General features: G+C 46.2%; 1 protein-coding gene across 3 annotated transcripts in view; it reads left to right on the forward strand.

Moving 5' to 3' along the window:
• Positions 1 to 1892: 1892 nt before the first annotated feature.
• Positions 1893 to 18649, forward strand: part of LIMD1 (LIM domain containing 1) — a 62271-nt gene continuing 45514 nt past the window's right edge. Inside the window, exons 1-2 of one of the 3 annotated variants that reach the window (XM_038393174.2) lie at positions 1893 to 2029; positions 2393 to 4367. In XM_038393174.2, coding sequence (XP_038249102.1) covers positions 2867 to 4367 — 1501 coding nt within the window. In that variant the 5' untranslated portion in view covers positions 1893 to 2029; positions 2393 to 2866. Of the gene's footprint in view, positions 4368 to 18649 lie in introns of all 3 variants that reach the window. The other 2 variants (XM_043508883.1, XM_043508882.1) reach the window with 2 other exon arrangements.

The raw sequence follows: 18649 nt of genomic DNA on the forward strand, positions 1-18649 counted from the left end.
CCCCTTCAAGGCTTCTGAATGATTAATCGTAGACTAAGTCATGTGCGTTTGGCTTGAGTGCAGTAATTACGCTGTGAAAGAAAAGAGAGTGTATGTGTGAAATATAAAATAAACAAAAGAGCAAAAATAAACTGAGATTTTGTCTCTCCCCCCATTCATTTTGCAGAGAAGGAAATGATTTGACCACATCCCTAAGGGCTGTTTCACTACTAGCACGAACAGTGCACATTGTGGAATATTCCTCAGTGTGTTTCATTATTTGCTGTATCTTGTAGTTTTGCAAATATTTTGCAGTCAGGTTTCCTGAAACATTAAAGGTTAATAAACAACCGAAACAAAAAAACACCAACCAACCCAAGTCAGTAAGGGTCTCATCCCACAATTCCTAGATGCCAAGGCCAGATGGGACCATTGCTACCATCTAATCTGATCTCCTGCATAACACAGGCCATAGAACTCCCCCAAAACAATTCCTGTTGGAACTAGAGCAGATCTTTTAGAAAAACATCCAAGCTTGATTCAAAATTGCCAGTGATGGAGAATCTACCACAACCCTTAGTAAATTGTGCCAGTGGTTAATATCCCCCATTGTTAAAAATGTACACCTTATTTCCAGTCTGCATTTATTTAGCTTCAATTTCCAGCCATTGGACCATGTTATACCTTTCTCTACTAGACTGAAGTGCCCAATATCAAATATTTATTTCCAATGTAGGTACTTATAAACTGTGATCGAGTCTTTGTTAAGCTAAATATATTGAGCTCCTTAAGTCTATCACTGTAAGAATGCTTTGTAATCCCTTATTTATTCTCATGGCTCTTCCCTGAACCCTCAACAATTAAACATAGGGTGACCAGATAGCAAGTGTGAAAAATCGGGCCGGGGGGGCAGGTAATAGGCCTCTATATAAGAAAAAGCCCCCAATATAGGGACTGTCCCTGTAAAATGGGGACATCTGGTCACCCTAGTCAAACGGACGGTCTGTATGTTCCTCCCCAGTTGTTGCACAGGTCCTATAGCTGCTCAGTGAGTTATGAAAGTTGCACATTTTAGCAGGGTTGGGCCCCCCCCATGCTTCTTCCCAACCACTGGGTTCTTCTACGTTTATTTGAGCAAAATGTTCCACTGCAGGGTTTGTAACCCAACCACTCCGGCCTTGTGTCTAGTGCGGAAGGACTTGAAAGTAAATTGACCTGAAACTGGCCGGAAACAAATATTCAGGGGAGCTGCCACCACCAAACAGCACAGCGAAAGGGACACAGAACTTTATGACACGTTTCAGAGCAGCAGCCGTGTCAGTCTGTATTCGCAAAAAGAAAAGGAGGACTCGTGGCACCTTAGAGACGAACACATTTGTTAGTCTCTAAGGTGCCACAAGTACTGCAGAACTTTATGCTCGGCTTTAACAGCGAGGCAGAGAAGAAAACTGCTTGTGCCCGTGACTAGACTGCGGGTGAGGAGATTCTCTGCAGCAGGAGGCGAGGTCCTGAGCCTCCAAGACACCAAGCCCGGGGGAGCCCCGCGCACGTGTCTGTCTACACGGGGTAACTCGCAGGGGTGGGCGCCGGCGCTTGCACCGGATCAGGCCAGCGCGGAGGGCCAAGGGTGCTAGGAGGGGATTGTGAGCAAACCTCAACCCCGCCCCCCGTTCTCCAGCTGTGCCCGGGCGGACCCTGTGCAAAGCGCTGGGCCCTCGCTCGGGCACCGAGCAGCCGCAGCGAGAGGTAGCCGCGGCCAGGTGGGGCCCGGCTCGGCGGGGCACCGGGCGCAGGCGGAGCCGGGCCAGCTGCACGGGGCGGAGCCAGGCCGGGTCAGGCTCCGCGCCGAGAGGCGGCAGCAGCAGCAGCAGCAGCAGCTGCTCCGCCGCCCCCTCCCCAGCCCGGGACCCGCCGTCAGCCGGGGCTCGCCCGGCTCCGGCTCCGCCCCCCCCGCCGGCGGGAAGGGGGCGAGGCCGCCACGCGGGCGGGGCAGAGAGACGCGACACCGAGTCACGGAGAGCGGCCGCCGCGGAGCCCGAGCAGCGCCCGGGTGAGTCCGCCCGGCGGCGGCGGCGGCGGCTCCCGCAGGAGAAACTTCCGCAGCCGCCGCCTCGCCGGGGCAGGCGAAGGGGCTACGTGAGGTTCGCCCCCGGGGCTCCCGGCAACAGCCCCTGCTTCCCCCCGGCCCTGCAGCGAGGACCCTGGCCCCTCCCCGTGGCCTCTGGGCGGGGACGGGCTCTCCCGCTGCCCCCCACTTCCCCGGGAGCCTCCCCGCGCGGCGGGAGAGCCCCTGCCCCTGGCTCGCCCCTCAGGCGCTGCGCGCTCCCCCTGGGACTGGGCCTCCCGCGGGGCGGGCGGGGGTTTGCAGCCGGTTTCCACGAGACGCCTACAAACTCTCCTCTTCCTTTCTTAGCCTCTCTCCTGCTAGTGGGCTCAGGCGGAGTAAGCCCTGATTGCAGGGTGAACGGGGACACCCCCTCCTCGGTCGTCATCCTCCCCTCTGGGCTTGGAGCCCCTTGCAGATCTTGCGTCCTCGCGGGGGCTGTTCCTCCCGCCCCCAGATTTACAATAAAAATTTGCAAAAAGAATACAGGCTACCACGGCTGCTACTCTGAAATAAAAATTTGAGCGGCGTTTCTTGCGGTTTACGGTAAGAAGATACGGCTGCTGCTGACCCGGTTATTAACGGGAGCTACAAACAAGAACGTTTAATTATTTTTACAAAGCACACAAAGTTCTGTAACCTTTTTCTGAGTCAAGGACGGAGCAGGCATGCAGCTGAGGACCACAAAGTAAAGTGGATTCAGTACTGACTGCTCCTACAGTCCTGGAGGGCTTGCAGCTTTTGTCGTTAAGTTTAGCTGTGGATGCTCGTGAATTTGCAAAAATGGATAAATATGATGATCTGGGCCTGGAGGCGAGTAAATTTATAGAAGATCTCAATATGTATGAAGCCTCCAGGGATGGACTCTTTCGGGTGGACAAAGCTGTTGGCAACAACCCAGAATTTGAGGAAACCAGGAGAGTTTTTGCCACTAAAATGGCTAAAATTCATCTCCAGAAACAGCAGCAGCAAGAAGAGGAGCTGATGTTGGCTGACTCTGGCTCTCTAAATGGTGGGGCCAGTTTCAGTGTCCAGCAGCAGTTTCCAAACCATCCTGTGCATGGAGTAGCTGCGGGGGCCAGTACATTGCATTCAGGAGAAAATATTGCCAAACCTCCTCTGGCCACAGCATCAGTGTGTGCAGCACACCAGCTTGCTTTTCCACACCATCCACAAGCTGTTCCTGATGGGCAGCGAACAAAATTATACCAAGAGGGCAAACCAGCTAGCAAAGAATATGGCTGTAGAGAGAATCTGGGGGATTCTGAGATCTCTGAAGGACATGGGTTCCACAGAACTGCCCATGTGAATCCCAGTGCTGCAAGGCCATCTTTTCCTTCTCTTCCCCATGGACATCGTTATAATGAGAATCAGACAGCTGTCCCTGCTTGGGGAGGAGATGCTGGTAAATTTTCCATCCCAAAATCTGGTTTGGGGAGTTTACGATCCAGTGTTAATCATAGTGATCAGCTCCCTAGGAGTCCTACAAAAATGCAAGCTGATCCTCACCCGTACAAGCATCAGAAGTCACAGAGCTCCTGCAGGTCTTCTGAAAGTGGGTATGGAAGCCAGGAAAATGGGAATGAAAGCAACAGACTCAGTCAAGGCTATGACCAAAACCCAACTGGTCAGAGATCATCCTCTTTCTCACATACTCTGACCTCCTTTTCCACTTCTGCAGGGTTTGATGATGAGACAGCAGTGGGACTTTCACAACAAAGATCTTCCTCATTCTCAGCCCCATCAACATTGCCCCATCAACAAGCATTTTCAGGTCTGTCTGATCAATTTAGCCCAAACCCTGAGAGTGAGATGCTAGCTTCTGGCACACCACACAAAACCAGTCATGACCACTCACTATGGTGCCATGACAATTCTAGCTCTTCCACATCTAGTTCAGCTCCTACTCCATTGCCTCCAAGCGTAAATTATCAGCAAGCCAGTGCTTATCCCAAGTCTTCAGCTCATTTCATAGTTCATGGTCAAAATCACAGGCTTAATTGTCCTGGCTCCGGCATAAGTCCTGAGCAGAATTCCATCAGCGTAGCTTCACATGGGCCAATGATTTCTGATGCTCCAAGGTCTCCATTTAAAGAGGGCATAAGCAGTCTGCAGCATGACTCAGGACTCCAGGAAAATTCCAGTTCTACAAAAGTAAAATTACCCTGTCAGACCCTCCTTCCACAGCAGGAACAAGGGCCGTCTGCAGCTGAATTAAAATTAGAAGCACTTACCCAGCGTCTGGAGCAAGAGATGGATGCTCGTCCCAAGGCTGACTACTTTGGTAAGTATATATTTCTGCAGTTGCAATCTGTAAGTTATATTAACGCATCTGACAGTACTAACTGCTGTAAGGTTCACTTCAGAGACTGGGAGGGAAACCCACTTTTTTGGGGGGGGGGGGAGCGTTCAGTGGTTTGTACTTAAGTGTCATTCACTACAGAGGCCAGAAATTATTTTGACTATGAAACATTTTTTCATTTCACTTGTTTTAAAGCAAGGATTCCATAGTAACTTCAGGAGAGAATCATGAAAGTAGGGTGAGGTGGAAGGGTTATGACTTTTGAAGTACCTTAATTAATTTTTTATTGCAAATTTAACATCTTTTAAAGATATTAATAGACTACCTCCTTTTCTAAAAATTGCTTGTGATTCAGCTTCAATTAAAACTTAGTTTTTTAATTGATCAAAAAGTTGGACAAGGCTAAGACTTGCAGGTATTTAACAACCTGAATGAGCGCATCTGAAAACCAGGCCATAAATGTACTGCACTCTACAACTCAGATCCACAAGTTGTCCAGTGCTGCAAGGTATGCTTGTACCTTGCAGTGAAGAGAGAAGAAGAACTTAACATCTGTGGGTACCTGAATAAGTAGTTAAAATGTTCTGCTGATTTCAGTCCATTTGATAACATGGGGCGCCAATGACCTGTTGGTGAGTTTAATAGTATATTTTCTTTCTTTCTCAGCCATGTCATAGCTTAACAAGATAGAGGATTTTTAGTCTGGTTACCCAGTTCTGGGAAAGAGTGGGTCTGATCCTGTTTCCTCTGAAGTCAATGAGAATTCTATGATTAACTTCAATAGAAGCAGGATCTTTTGTTCTTACATGTTTTAGGCCTAGTCTATACTACAGAGTTAAGTTGACGTATGGTTTATGTCAACCCAGTTATGTCAATGTCTGCACAATAGCCTTGTTCCCGCTAATGTTAGTGCCCTACTACACCAACACAATAACTCCTCCTCCATGAGAGTCGTAGGGTGTGTGGTGGTGGTAGAGTGATGCAGTGTCTGTGTAGACACTGTGTTCCTTAGATCAGCTGTGGCAGTCATACCTGTCAATTTCAGGGCTCCCTACTGGAGCTGTGAAATTGACAAGAAAGGCTGATGGCTCTCTGCTGTGGACCAGGCACCAGGATTGCAGCTCAGGCTGTCACTCTGGGGCTGAGGGAGAAAGTGTTCCCTCTAATTTTTCCCACCCATGTGCAGAATGAATTTTGTTATGTGCACAAATACGGAGGTGATGTGAGACACATTGTCTTCATATTGGTTCACGTAACAAAATTCATGTGGTGGGGGTGGAGCTGAGGGATTCAGAGTGTGGGAGGGGGCTCAGGGCTGGGGCAGAGGGTTGGGGTGCAGGGGTGTGAGGGCTTCCGCTGGGGGTGCGGGCTCTGGGGTTGCGATGGGGATGAGGGGTTTGGGTGCAGGAGGCTGCTCGGGGGGCTATGGCAGGGAGAGAGGACTCCTTCCCCCCCCAGCGCTCTCTTCCCCACTGCAGCACCTGGGCTGGGGGCAGGGTGGGAGAGGCACCACTCCCCACCGCGGCAGCTCTGGGGCTGGGGCTGCAAGATATGTGCCCCTCCCCCAGCCCCACACTTGAGGCCAGCTTGGGCTGTGCCTAGGCTGGGGGGGAGGGGTGCCATTGCTGTGGCAGTTTGGAGGCCAGGCTAGGTGGGAGCTGGAGGAGGGACGCCCCTCCCCTGACCCGGGCGGGTTTGCTGAGAGCCTGCATGGTGCTATATTGGCTGCTGTGTGGCTACACAGCTTACAGGAGACTTAGGTGGAGGCTGGAGCCTGGCTGCTGCCCAGGCTCTCGCGTCTCTGCTTTGAGTCCGGCTGTCATCTGGGCTTGGAGCTGTCTGGGTGGCAGCTGGGCTCAGAGCAGTGAGTTCCACCAAGAGCTGAGCGTCCACGCTCTCAGCCCCCCACACTGCCCCTCTTAAATCGGTGCAAGCGCTGCTGGTGAGGATGCGCTCCACCAACAGAAGGAGGGTAGTGTGGACGTGAAAAACCACAGTAATTACTGTCACAGCTGTATGTCGACTTAAGTTTGTAGTGTAGACATGCCATTAGATGCATGGGTTGAACATCCCAAATGTAGCAGTAGCTTGAACTCTCCTTCCTAATATGAAGTAACATTTTTCACCTGTGTGCATCTTCATCCCTATGCAGACTTACAAACACAAACCAGGGGAAGGACTTCATGCTTTCAGCTTACTTTTGCTGCTCCTTAAAGGCCACCATTGCTGGTGCCAGCACGGGCAGTCTATATACCGATGATACCTAAGCACTCTATTCTTGCCAACATTACTATGAACTTCACAATAAACGACTGCAAGCTAGGTAGCTGCCTATATTGGTATTCGAAGGACATATAGATTTTTCTCCCAATGGTTAGTTGAGAACTCCATGGAAAACATATTCCAGAATATCAATATGTGATGTTCCCCTATAGTGAGTATAGTTATCATATTTAGTCCAATGAAAGGGCAGATGGAGTAAAATGCCTATTGCGTCACATTACAGCGATCTGACAAACTTTTTTTTACTTTAGTCATTTTGCATTTCAATGTCTTGTGTTCTTTTTGCTGCTTTTTGAGGATAGTGTTTTAAATACCATTCCTCTACTCTGAATATAGAATGCTCCACTGACGAGGCTGTGAGATCCTCTTCAATAGAGGAATGCTACTTGGATTTTGGATTCACGCTGCTTTGAATGGGTGAACAGAGGAGCTAGATTATACATACTTTAATGTGTGTGTGGGAAGTAGGTGCATGCCAGAGCAGACACATGTAATGGATAACTAGGTTTATACCACCTTTAAATTGACAGTAATGCAAGGAATGTGCTTTTTAACTTTCAGGAAGCATGCGGTGATGTAATGGTATTTTGATAACATGCAAGGTCTGTATGGTGGGTCCACTGAATTATTTTTATCAGGATCCTGGGGAGGGGGAAGAGATGGAGGCTCCTTAATTCCCAGAAGGATCCAGTGACACACTCCTACTAGGAAGTTATACACGGGGATGGGCAATGCAGCCAACTGAGAATAACATGCGTAAGGGAGCAGAAATGCTAGGGGAAGAAATAGAATTATCAGCAGCTTTGAGTCCCAGATCTATGAAGGGAGGTTTAGTGGTGACTTCCTGGAATATTTTGAAAGAGTTGATGCAGTACAGAAGTATTGTAAACTATTGCTGTCGTCTTCTCACTCTCTCATTTTCACTTTTATGCATTCAGTATACTATTTGTTACTCAAGGATAAGGCACTGAATTGTCTCTAGAGAGACAGGGTGGGTGAGGTATTTTATTGGGCCAACTTCTGTCGATGAGAGAGACAAATTTGAGGCACACAAGAGGCTCTCAAGCTTCTCTCTCCCCAACAGAAGTTGGTCCAATAAAAGAGATTACCTCACCCACTTGTCTCTCTAATAACCTGGTACCAATATGGCTACACTACACTGCATACAGCGAGTTGACTCGAAGAATTCTAAGTACTGTATTACAAATCTGTTTTTTTCACTAAGCCAGTTCCTCAAGCTACCAAAATTTAGTATTGAAAATAATTATTTTATGTAACAATGATTTAAAAAGGAACAGCAACAGTTTGTTTTTGTTTTAAATGTTCCTCTGCATTCTTGTGAACTCAAATGCAACACCTCTGCTGTTACCTCAGAACCAGGAATTGAAATTGGCTAGAGACACAAGTGCAAATGATTGTTCCTGAAAATGCTTTCACGTTTGGTAATCTGAAATGCTATTCGTAACACAGGTGTCAGGAATGGATGTTGTTAATAAAGAGCTCTGCTCCTAACAAGGGAGATTTTGTATCTAGTACTGTGTGAAAACCAACTTTGGTAAACACGAACTTTTTTTTTTAAGGACTAAATCCAATATAGATAGGATTCCTCTAAGGAGTAACAGACTGTCTAGTTATCTGCCAACACAAGATTACCAGATTACCATACAAAATAGTTCTGGCTTCTCAAACCATATATGGTAGGGGAAAGGAAGGAAAGAACCAAAGAAGTCCGGAATTTTGAATAATGCATACGTATAAGCAGTGTCAGAAAAATGGGTCTTGCTTGGGTCTCTAGAGTTTTTTTTGTTTTAAGAGTGTTTTCTAAAATGCTGACTTCACTGCAATGGATTATGCAGTATTTCAAAAGAGACGTAAGGAAACTGAAGGGCTATCTGTACAGTCAAAATCAAAGGCTATTATCCAACTTCTAGATTAGGAATAAAAAACTCTGAAGGGTCTGTTTCTACTACGTGGAGAAAGAGCCCTGAGTCCATGTGAGACAGATCTGGAAATTAACTTTGATTTTATTAAAGTTTTAGACTGCCATTGTCAAGGAAGCCTGTGGGAGCTAGGTGCCTGAATCGAATGAATTTCTGTGGTATTGGGGTGCCTAACTTTTTCCTTAGGTTCCTTTGAAATTTCCTCATCTTCTCTCACTGGCTAAAGTTAAGGCTAGATTTTCAGGTGTGAGCACAGCAGGTGGACTGCAGAAATGTGCATGTGCCCACTGTGTTATAAGAGAACACAGAATTCTGAATGAAAATCGTACAGTTCCAGGCCTGATCATGCACCATTGAAGCCAATAGACGTTTTACTGTTGATTTCAATGGAACATGATTAAGCCCAGTGTGCCTGACTGTCCATTTGTATGTACAAACTCAGGTTTTTGCAGGTGAAACAGCTGTGCGCACACATTATGAGTGTACCTCTTGTGCCCATAGATGGAAATTTGGCTCTTAGTGTTTTAAAGACACTGGTTATCAGTAGCATTTTAAAACAAACTTAATGAGTTTTTTCATATTATGAGTGATTCTTAGATTTTTAAGGTCTAAATCGTCTCATTACTACTCAGGGTGGAGCTGATAAACTGTTAGTATTTTATCAGAGCCCCGGGCATCCTTGTTTGAAGCTGAACACTGAGATGCTTTGTAGCAGGCAAGCAGAGTGGATCATGTAGTTGAGTTTGAGGATTTTTCCTTTCACCAAATTAGAACTCAAGATGAATCATTTACCCAAGTGGAGACTTGGACTCTTGGCACATGCAGATGGGTGTAATGAGTTGTCAGAGCAGAGGGAAGTTGTGTAGTGAACTTGGTGTTTCACTGCACAATCCTTGCAATCCGATAGCTGATATTGCCACCAAAATGTTACAAATGCTGAAAAGGTCATTTGAGGGCTGCTGCGATGGGAACCTCAGATAAAAATAGAAGAATTTTCTGAGATTTGTTTTACATGCACGCTTTATGGGCTGGAGATAAGGGCAACTTTCCCTGTGGAAATGTGTGAATGTGTTCATTTCTTCCTGCTAGATGCATGCCTGTTGCTGGAAAAGCTCTGATGCTGGAAGAAGTTTCATGTGTGCGGTGCAGGGAGAGGGGGGCAGGAAGAGGGGAATCATACAGTAACTCTTCCAACATTCCTCGTTTCAGAACATGAATTAGTACACTTGTGGACAACACAAAGCTTATCTCTGTGCAAGGAAGCAAGTGAATAAATATTTGCCTTGACTCTTTAGGATTAAAGCTGTATGTGGCCCTCCTCCCCTCTCCTGGAAGCTGAACTAGACTTTGTAAATAAAAACGGCTATTTTAAAGTTGGGGAGAGAGCAGTGACTGAGGATCAGCAGTGGTGGTGGTGAGGAAAAGGCTGCAAAAGATATGGAGCCTGATTCACTCTGCCCTGTACTTGGTGCAGTCTTTTACACCAGTGCAATGTGAGTGTAAAATGCCACCAAATCGGAATGGTGGCGTTTTGTGCTCATTTTGCACAAGGGTAAATGACACCACAAGGTGTAGGATAACTGAATCGGGCTTAGGGGCTTTAAACACCTTGGACCAAGTTTTCACAAGTGCGCAGATTATGGGTAATGTGGAAAAATTGCATGTAGTGGCCTGTTTCCTCTTTTGCATACACAATTATCTGCATGGGCAGTTAGCAGACTTGTGCCAACCATTGAATGGTGATTGAATAGGTATTTAGCCACATTTGCCAAGAACTCGCTATTCGCATGAGCCTCCCTCCCGCTTTGGAAATTGGTTCTTTGAGGAGCATTATTATTAAGTGTTGTTTTGTAGCACGCAAGGGCCTGCCAAGCACCTCTCAGTACACAGGCTCCTGCCCCAAAGAGCTAACAATGATAATGGCACTGGCCTCCTTTGTAAAGCACTTTGAGATGTACTGATGAAAAGTGCTATAAAAGACCTAGGAGGCAGTGGTAGTACGTTCTATCGTAGCCATGGCTCAGTGAAATGTGCAGCCACAAAACAGAATTGGGGTATGGGGAAGGTCAGGAGCTAGAGCAATGAGATTAGAGTTACTTGGGAAGGGGAATGTGCGCACCATGAGGAAGCATGTTGTGTCCTTCCTTTCTTTTTTTTTTTATAATATATATGTTGTGGCGTTGACTTAGTTCTTGTGGTCCTCATGGTAGAAATGGGTTTTCAGGAGGGAGAATGAGAAGACAGTAGTGGCCAGCCAGCAGTCAAGATTCATAATTGATGGAGGATAGGGGTGAGATGGGAACAACATAAGAAAAAAGGTGGGGGAGAGTTAACGCAAAAAGCAAGATCATGACACTTGTAGCTGTTGGGTGCAAATATATGGGAAAGAACTTTACAGAAACTGTACTGGAGACATTTAAATGAAAACAACTTTATTTTTCTTTCCAAATGTGACTAATTGCTTCTACGTAAATCTAGCCAGCTATCAGGAGGGGCCACAAACATGCTTTAGTTAATATTAATGGCTGTAATTCTTGAAGCAACATAACAGCTGAATAAGTGTTAAAACTGCTGGTGAAGAATGAAATTAGTTATCAGAACAAAATGTAGGAATCAAGGGTTATAGAGAATAAATGAGAGGAATAAGATCCACAGAATTGCTAAATGCCAACTCCAGATTTTGACCCAGTAAAGAGTCTTTATTATATCACTTTAGACTCGTATCACCCAAGTCTACCCTGAGTCATGCCCATGTTGTCTCCTCATCATCGGGGCTATATCGGTGAAATGGCAGAATGTGGCCTATCGTTTGAACCAAAGTAACACACCCTCACATTCTCCCCTCTATGGCTAAGGCTTCCTGCTGAGAAAATACAGGGGGGCACAGATGTAAATGTGGCGGTGAAATATTTTGATTTGGACTCTGTCCCAAAAGTTCATTGAAAAACTGTTTTATTGTTTTTCAGCTGAACAGACTTTGGTGGATGGAGGTGTAAGGCCCCAATCAGTCGTACAGAATGCTATAATTCAGCATAATTTCATTGAATTATTAGTGAGTTAGGGATGATAAGGAATTAGAAATGAAGTAGCAACATTTGGAGGAGAAAATGTTGTTTAGACTTTGAAATTTGAGGCAAACAGAAATCCAATTGTTGAACTTAGTGGGTGGGACTGACATTTTGGATGATACCAGAGGATCAGATTCTGCTTCTGACAGCTCTGAGAGGTCTTCTGACCTGCTAGACATGTGAGCCTGGGCTGTTTCCGGTGGCAGCGTTTCTGATTAATTAAAATGAAGAAACTAAGTATAAGAGTTGGGACACAGCTCGCAAGACTTGTTTTCAGTCCCAGCTGTGCTCCAAAGGTCCTGTTGTTCAGAGCCTCAGATGTAACTTAGGGCAGTTGCTTTCCACATGATGCTAAATGGAACAGTGACTTCTTTGTTCAGAGGCAAGCTGCCCTAGAAGCAGAAATTAAACTGAAATCAGCAATTTATGTCCTTTCCCTTTCCAAATACGGTTACCATTCTACCAGTGCACTTTAGTGTGAACTTACTAGCATTTCACACATGTAATTTTTCAGGCTCATCATAGTGCTGACAAAAGAGATGCCTTAGAGTACATTTTAATAATACACTGTGCAGGGTTAAAGGTGTGTTGCCTGATTTTTCAAATGTGGATAATTTAATAGAACATCTTCATCCTGTGTTTTTAGATGCTCAAGTTGGCGCTTGCTTGCGTAAATAATGTGCGGGTCTGAGCATCCAAATGCAGATATAGGCATCCTACTAAGGCACTCATTTTTTTTAAACATAAGCATATATACAGTATTCAGCCTTATGCTTGAAGTTGAGGAATAAGATTTCTCTACTTTTACTCAGGCCTAATCTATAGTAGGAAATTTCCTTGTTGCTGCTGGTGAGTATCAGTGACATGTAGCTAAACTGGTGGTGATAACCATTAAACTGTAGGTGTAGGCCAGTAAAAAGCACGCTCAGCAGCATTACAAAACGCTCGAGTTAGGACTTGCTTGTAGCAGAGCATAACTACAGTTCTGAAATGGAGTTGAATACTGTGTGTACTGCTCTCCTCTGGCAACTAACCTGTGATCAGCCGTAGCTCAGCATACATTTTGCAGATTCCTGTCATCAGCGATAGGTTTGTCCTAGCATAGAGCAGGCCTGAAAGAGCAGGTTCATCATGGCAATAGGGGGTGAGCTAGGAGGGCTGTAGAGACTGAATAGTGTAAGGTAAAAATTATAATTAATTCTGTAGTTTTTTTTTTTTTCCCCTTTGGAAGGGGTCAGGTTAAAATGAGAGGTAAAGGCTTTCTGATGTACATTGCTAACACCACGTTAGCATAGTAATAGAAGTGAACACCCATCCCTGGAGTAATACCATTGACTTCAGTGTATTACACCAAAGTTTAATTTGGCCCAATTTTTTTTTGTTTTGTTTTTTGAAGAACCTTTAGGTCTGTAGTATGATAGGTTGTCATTGATCATGATAATGGCAGCATTTAAATAGCACCACCTATGATTGGAATTCAGCAACTCTGAAATGAACTGGATGATGAGTATCAGGGGGGTAGCCGAGTTAGTCTGTATCCACAAAAACGAGGAGTCCGGTGGCACTTTAAAGACTAACAGATTTATTTGGTAACTTTTCTTGTGCTGCTATCATTTGGCTAGGGACAGCCTTGCAGAAAATTAAATAGCTGTTGTGTTATACTGTGTGCCAACATTCCATTGGACCATTGTCACTTTCACACAGATCTATCCATTACATGATGCAGCAAGAAAGGTATGTTTTTATCCTACATGCCTGGTGCATTAAGTGTAAAGCAATTAAGGCAATTTAAACAGCACAGATGGCTCCATCAGGGTGGGGCATAATTTGGCTAAAACTATTTTAGTACTTTTCAGGAGACTTGGACTGTGAGATGAATTACAGATGTCATCCCTCTCTGAATTGTAGTTGTTGTTACTGCTGATTCATATTGAGTATCTGGGCACTTTGTGGAGACGAAGAAATGTTCTGGAGGCTTAATGGAGAAAAAGTACATTTGCATGTACAAGGAAAAAAGTTAGGCACCTTTTAAATAAAATAAATGTATAGATTCTGCAGAAAGACCAATAACTGTCATGGAAGGATCTTAAAACTGCAAAATGTACAGTTTTCCTGCTTTCTAGCATCCTTGGTTCTAGGCAAGAGGGAATCTTACAAATTAGCCTTGAGCTATGTATATCAATGATGGGACAAAATGTTGGGTTGTATCAGACTTCAACTTACTATATATGCATTTGAAAGGTCAGGTTTTCCTCTTTTTGTGCCCCAAATGCCTACACAACTTAGCTTATTTGCTATTCTCTCCATCCTGTTTTACTTTCAGATAATGCATGTTGTAATAAATATCTAAAATAGCTTTGCTCTCTGTTTGAGAAATCCAACAAGTTTTGCCAAGTGACTGGCATGTTGGTGTGGATCCATAACCAGCTGGTGTGTTTGTTCAGACCACACTTGGACAAGTAGAAAAGCTTTCTATTCTTCTCAGTCTTATGATGGGATTCTTTCCAGTTCTGCTCTTTGGATCTGACCACACTAGGGCTTGGAACTGTGTTTGTAACCATTTTCAGAGTTTTAGCCTAATGCATTGTAATGTGTTTTCCATGCTCAGGGATACTATGTAGTAGGAAAACTAGTATCTGCTTTTCAGCAACAGTGCAAGTGTAGCTGTAGACATGTCTCGGGCATTTTTACCACTGAATGATGAAAACTTGCTACCAGTGTTAGCTAAAAATCCATAGCCAGCATGGTTCTGCCAGAGCCATAGTTGACAACACCTTTTGGACACTGTTGCAGATAGGTTAGTTTTGTTCCGAACATGGACCAGACCTTTCAGTCACTTAAAATTAGTTTGTAACCTTAAATCAGCTATATAATCAGTTGTGTCTAGGGTGACCAGATGTCCTGTTTTTAAAGGGACAGTCCCGTTTTTTTGGGACTTTTTCTTATGTAGGCACCTATTACCCCCACCCCCTGTCCCGTTTTTTCACAGTTGCTATCTGGGTCACTCTAGTTATGTCAATAGTGCCTACCGATCCCAAATGAAGCCAGGACCTCACTGTGCTAGGCACTATACACACGTATAGTAAGAGACAGTACCTGAGAGAGAGTTTTACAGTCTGACTAGATCAGACAGAGTCACAGGGAGGTGAAGTGACTTTCCCATGATCACCTAGCACAGGGGTGGGCAAACTTTTTGGCCTGAGGGCCACATCGGGGTGTGAAACTGTATGGAGGGCCAGGTAGGGAAGGCTGTGCCTCCCAAACAGTTTGGCCTCTGCCCCCTATTCCCCCTCCCGCTTCCTGCCCCCTAACTACCCCCCTCAGAACCCCTGACCCATCCAACCCCCTTTGTCCCCTGACTGCCCCGACCCCTATCCACACTCCTGTCCCCAACAGGCCCCACGGGACTCCCGCCCTATCCAACTGCCCCCCTCAGAACTCCTGACCCATCCAACCCTCCCTGCTCCTTGTCCCCTGACTGCCCCCTCCTGGGATCCCTGCCCCTAACTGCACCCCCCAGGATCCTACTCCCTATCCAACCCCCCCTTCCCTGTCCCTTGACTGTCCTGACCCCTGTCCACACCCCCACCCCCAACAGGCCCCATGGGATTCCCGCCCCATCCAACTGCCCCCTGTCCCCAACTGCCCCCCTTAGAACCCCTGACTCATCCAACCCTCCCATCTCCTTGTCCCCTGACTGCCCCCTCCCGGGACCCCTGACCCCCAGACTCCACTCCCTATCTAACCCCCCCACTCCTCGGCCCCTGACTGCCCCCCCCCGAACCTCTGCCCTATCCAACTGCCCCCTGTCCCCTAATCACCCCTCCCAAGACCCCACCTCCTATCCAACTGCCCCCTATCCCCTGACTACCCCCCCCCCCGAACCGCCACCCCATCCCACTGTCCCCTAACCACCCCTCCCAGGACCCCACCCCCTATCCAACCACCCCCTGACCCCGGACTACCCCCCGGGACCCCCTGCCCCCTTAACATGCCGCTCAGAGCAGCATGTCTGGGAGCTGCGCTGCCCCGCCACCCAGAGCGCTGCCCACGTGGTGGCGGGGGAGGGGGAACAGCAGGGGAGGGGCCAGGGGCTAGCCGCCTGGGCCAGGAGCTCAGGAGCCAAGGGACTGTCCCATAGTCTGGATGTGGCCTGCGGGCCGTAGTTTGCCCACTTCTGACCTAGCAGGTCAGTGCAGAGGCAGAAATAAACCACAGGTCTATACCACCTCTGGTAAGTGAAGTAAACATAGATTACAACATTGTGGAAACAGAGCTGGCCCTGTTGAAAATGTTGACTGCTAATTTTTCAGATAATTTGAGCCTGATTCTGCATTAAAACTGGTCTGTGGTGATCATGTGATAATGCTTAGCACAGACAAGCTAGCTCCACTTGGTATTTATTTTGAGACAATAGCTTCCCTTTCTCTTCAGTCAGACAGCGGCTTTCCGGCATGCCTTTCATTGTGGATTCTATACAGAATTAGAGTAGTAAGGAATATTCCAATTCAAAAGCCATGAAGGAAACTGATAAGGGTGATTGCTCCTCCCCTCAAAACATGTAATTTGCTGTGCATCATCCCAGCCCTCTGTTATGCTTGTGCTGTTTTTGAACATAGGAAAGTAGCAATAATTTGTAATGAGTAAAATTCCCATTCAGTTGCAGAATTTCTGGACGTTTCAGACTGAGGAAGGAGAGAAGCCTCAGTAATACTTGCCTCATGGAAATGGATTTAATTGTAATCTCTTTTCATTATAAAAAAAGATTTATTTGGAAATCAAACAGGGCAAGTGTGGTAGGCAGTCATTAAACATGATCTAGGCTGCCCTTTCTCTGTGACTGCAGGGAGAGGGCAAAGCAGACTAATTGTAGGTTTTTATTGCTTGTGAGGCAATGTCTGTCTCAAGTAAGATACAAGGCCAAGTCCAGCTATCACTGGGCACTGCCCCAAATTGAAACACATTAATTTTTAAAAGGGGTCTAACATAACCTCAAGTACATCTTGTAATCTTTCCTTGCTATAGCCCTCCTCTTCCTCCTATACACTCCCCTCTTCCCCCATTGCCATCTTTTATGGTGATGTGTCTGTTCAAGGCCTCATTCCTGCAATTCCATGCTTTTATAATCTCATTGATGTTCAGTGGAACTGCTCATGCATGGGGCCTTAAATAGTAGACTCCTTGGTGGAAGGCCCTGTCCTTTTTATTTGCCTGCCCAGCATCAGGCAAGACCCAGGCTGTTATATACAGAGCAACAATAATAAAACACATTCATTTTTCAGTAAACAGCTAGGTAAACGCAACTACAAATTACTTTCCTGGGGCTACATTGTTCCTCTAGGCCAGTGGTTCCCAAACTTGTTCCACCTCTTGTGCAGGGAAAGCCCCTGGCGGGCTGGGCCAGTTTGTTTACCTGCTGCGTCCGCAGGTTCGGCCGATCGCGGCTGCCAGTGGCCGCGGTTTGCTGCTCCAGGCCAATGGGAGCTGCTGGAAGGAGTGCACCGCGGCCACTGGGAGCCGCAATTGGCCGAACCTGCGGACACGGTGGGTAAACAAACCGTCGCGGCCCGCCAGGGGCTTTCCCTGCACAAGTGGTGGAACAAGTTTCGGAACCACTGCTCTAGACGCAGGCCTGACCAAAGGGCAATGCGTAAAACGCACTACCTCAAGAGGCATCATGCTTCAGAGATATTCCTCTCTGGCTCTTGTTTGCTTCTTGGAGGAGGGAGAGGGTAAGTTACTGCAGCCCTTGAAAAGATGTTTAATCTTTCCCCTGGTCTGGCCAGCTCCTCTTGCCAGTGAGAGGGAGTAGAGCCAAGGTTCTGCGTCGTCCTTGACCCCTTGCTTGCTGTGGGGAGTGTTTGGAGAGCTGGGGTGCTGCTTGGCAACAGAGCCTATCTGGAGATCTGTGTTGGTCTTACTTGGCTGAGCAATAGGGTGTGGGGGTTACTCCCCCGTATTCTCCTGCTTGAGCGAGTAAGACAGGGACGCAGGCTAGTCCTTCTGGTTTACAAAGGTTGCCCCCACCAGCCTCGCAGTCAAAGCATCCAGTTTCATTTTCCATGTCCTCTGTAATAGCACACTGGATGTGGGTGGATTTGTGTGCCAGCTCAGGCTAGCCTTCATAATTATGATCATCTTATTCAGAGCCAACATATATAGGCAGAGTTTTGGCTCCCTAAGATAAATCAGTGTGTGCATGCACTGGATGTTGTTCATTCCACAGGCTATTCTGAGAATCAAGTCCACCCTAACTTCATTGCTATTAGAAAAGGAGTACTTGTGGCACCTTAGAGACTAACAAATTTATTAGAGCATAAGCTTTCGTGAGCTACAGCTCACTTCATCGGATGCATCCTGCATCGTGCGCTGTAGCTCACGAAAGCTTATGCTCTAATAAATTTGTTAGTCTCTAAGGTGCCACAAGTACTCCTTTTCTTTTTGCGAATACAGACTAACACGGCTGCTAATCTGAAACCTGTGATTATTCATTGCTATTGCCAGCAAACATCTGTTCCACCAGATGGAATTGTTTTAAATGAACTGTGGGGTGGGAATCTGGCCCGGAATACATTATATATATAGATATAGATATAGATAGATAGATAACATTCACATTGAGACTTCCCTTTCAGAAGGTATCTTGGAAAGGGAAGAAATGCGGATTTGATATTTAATCTAGAGGCTGGATTAGTGGGCAGTGCCATTATGGCAATCAAAACGTACATTCTACACTGAAGTAGTGAAAGCTATTTGTCATGGAACAACCAAATAAGTTTCACTACTTTCAAGACTTTCTGAATTTTTTTTTTTTAATAGTGTGTGTGAGGTGGTTTGGAAAGGGTAGATGTTGGGAGGGAAGGGCATAAGTGTAGAAAATTGGGTCTTGAGATAGTCTTTCACATATTTACAGTGATGTGCACTCCACAAATCTGATGATTGCATCAGCCTTTAACAATAGTTTGCAAGGTGT

Source organism: Dermochelys coriacea, chromosome 2 (genome assembly GCF_009764565.3).
Source record: "Dermochelys coriacea isolate rDerCor1 chromosome 2, rDerCor1.pri.v4, whole genome shotgun sequence".
In the NCBI taxonomy this organism is placed as follows: domain Eukaryota; kingdom Metazoa; phylum Chordata; order Testudines; family Dermochelyidae; genus Dermochelys; species Dermochelys coriacea.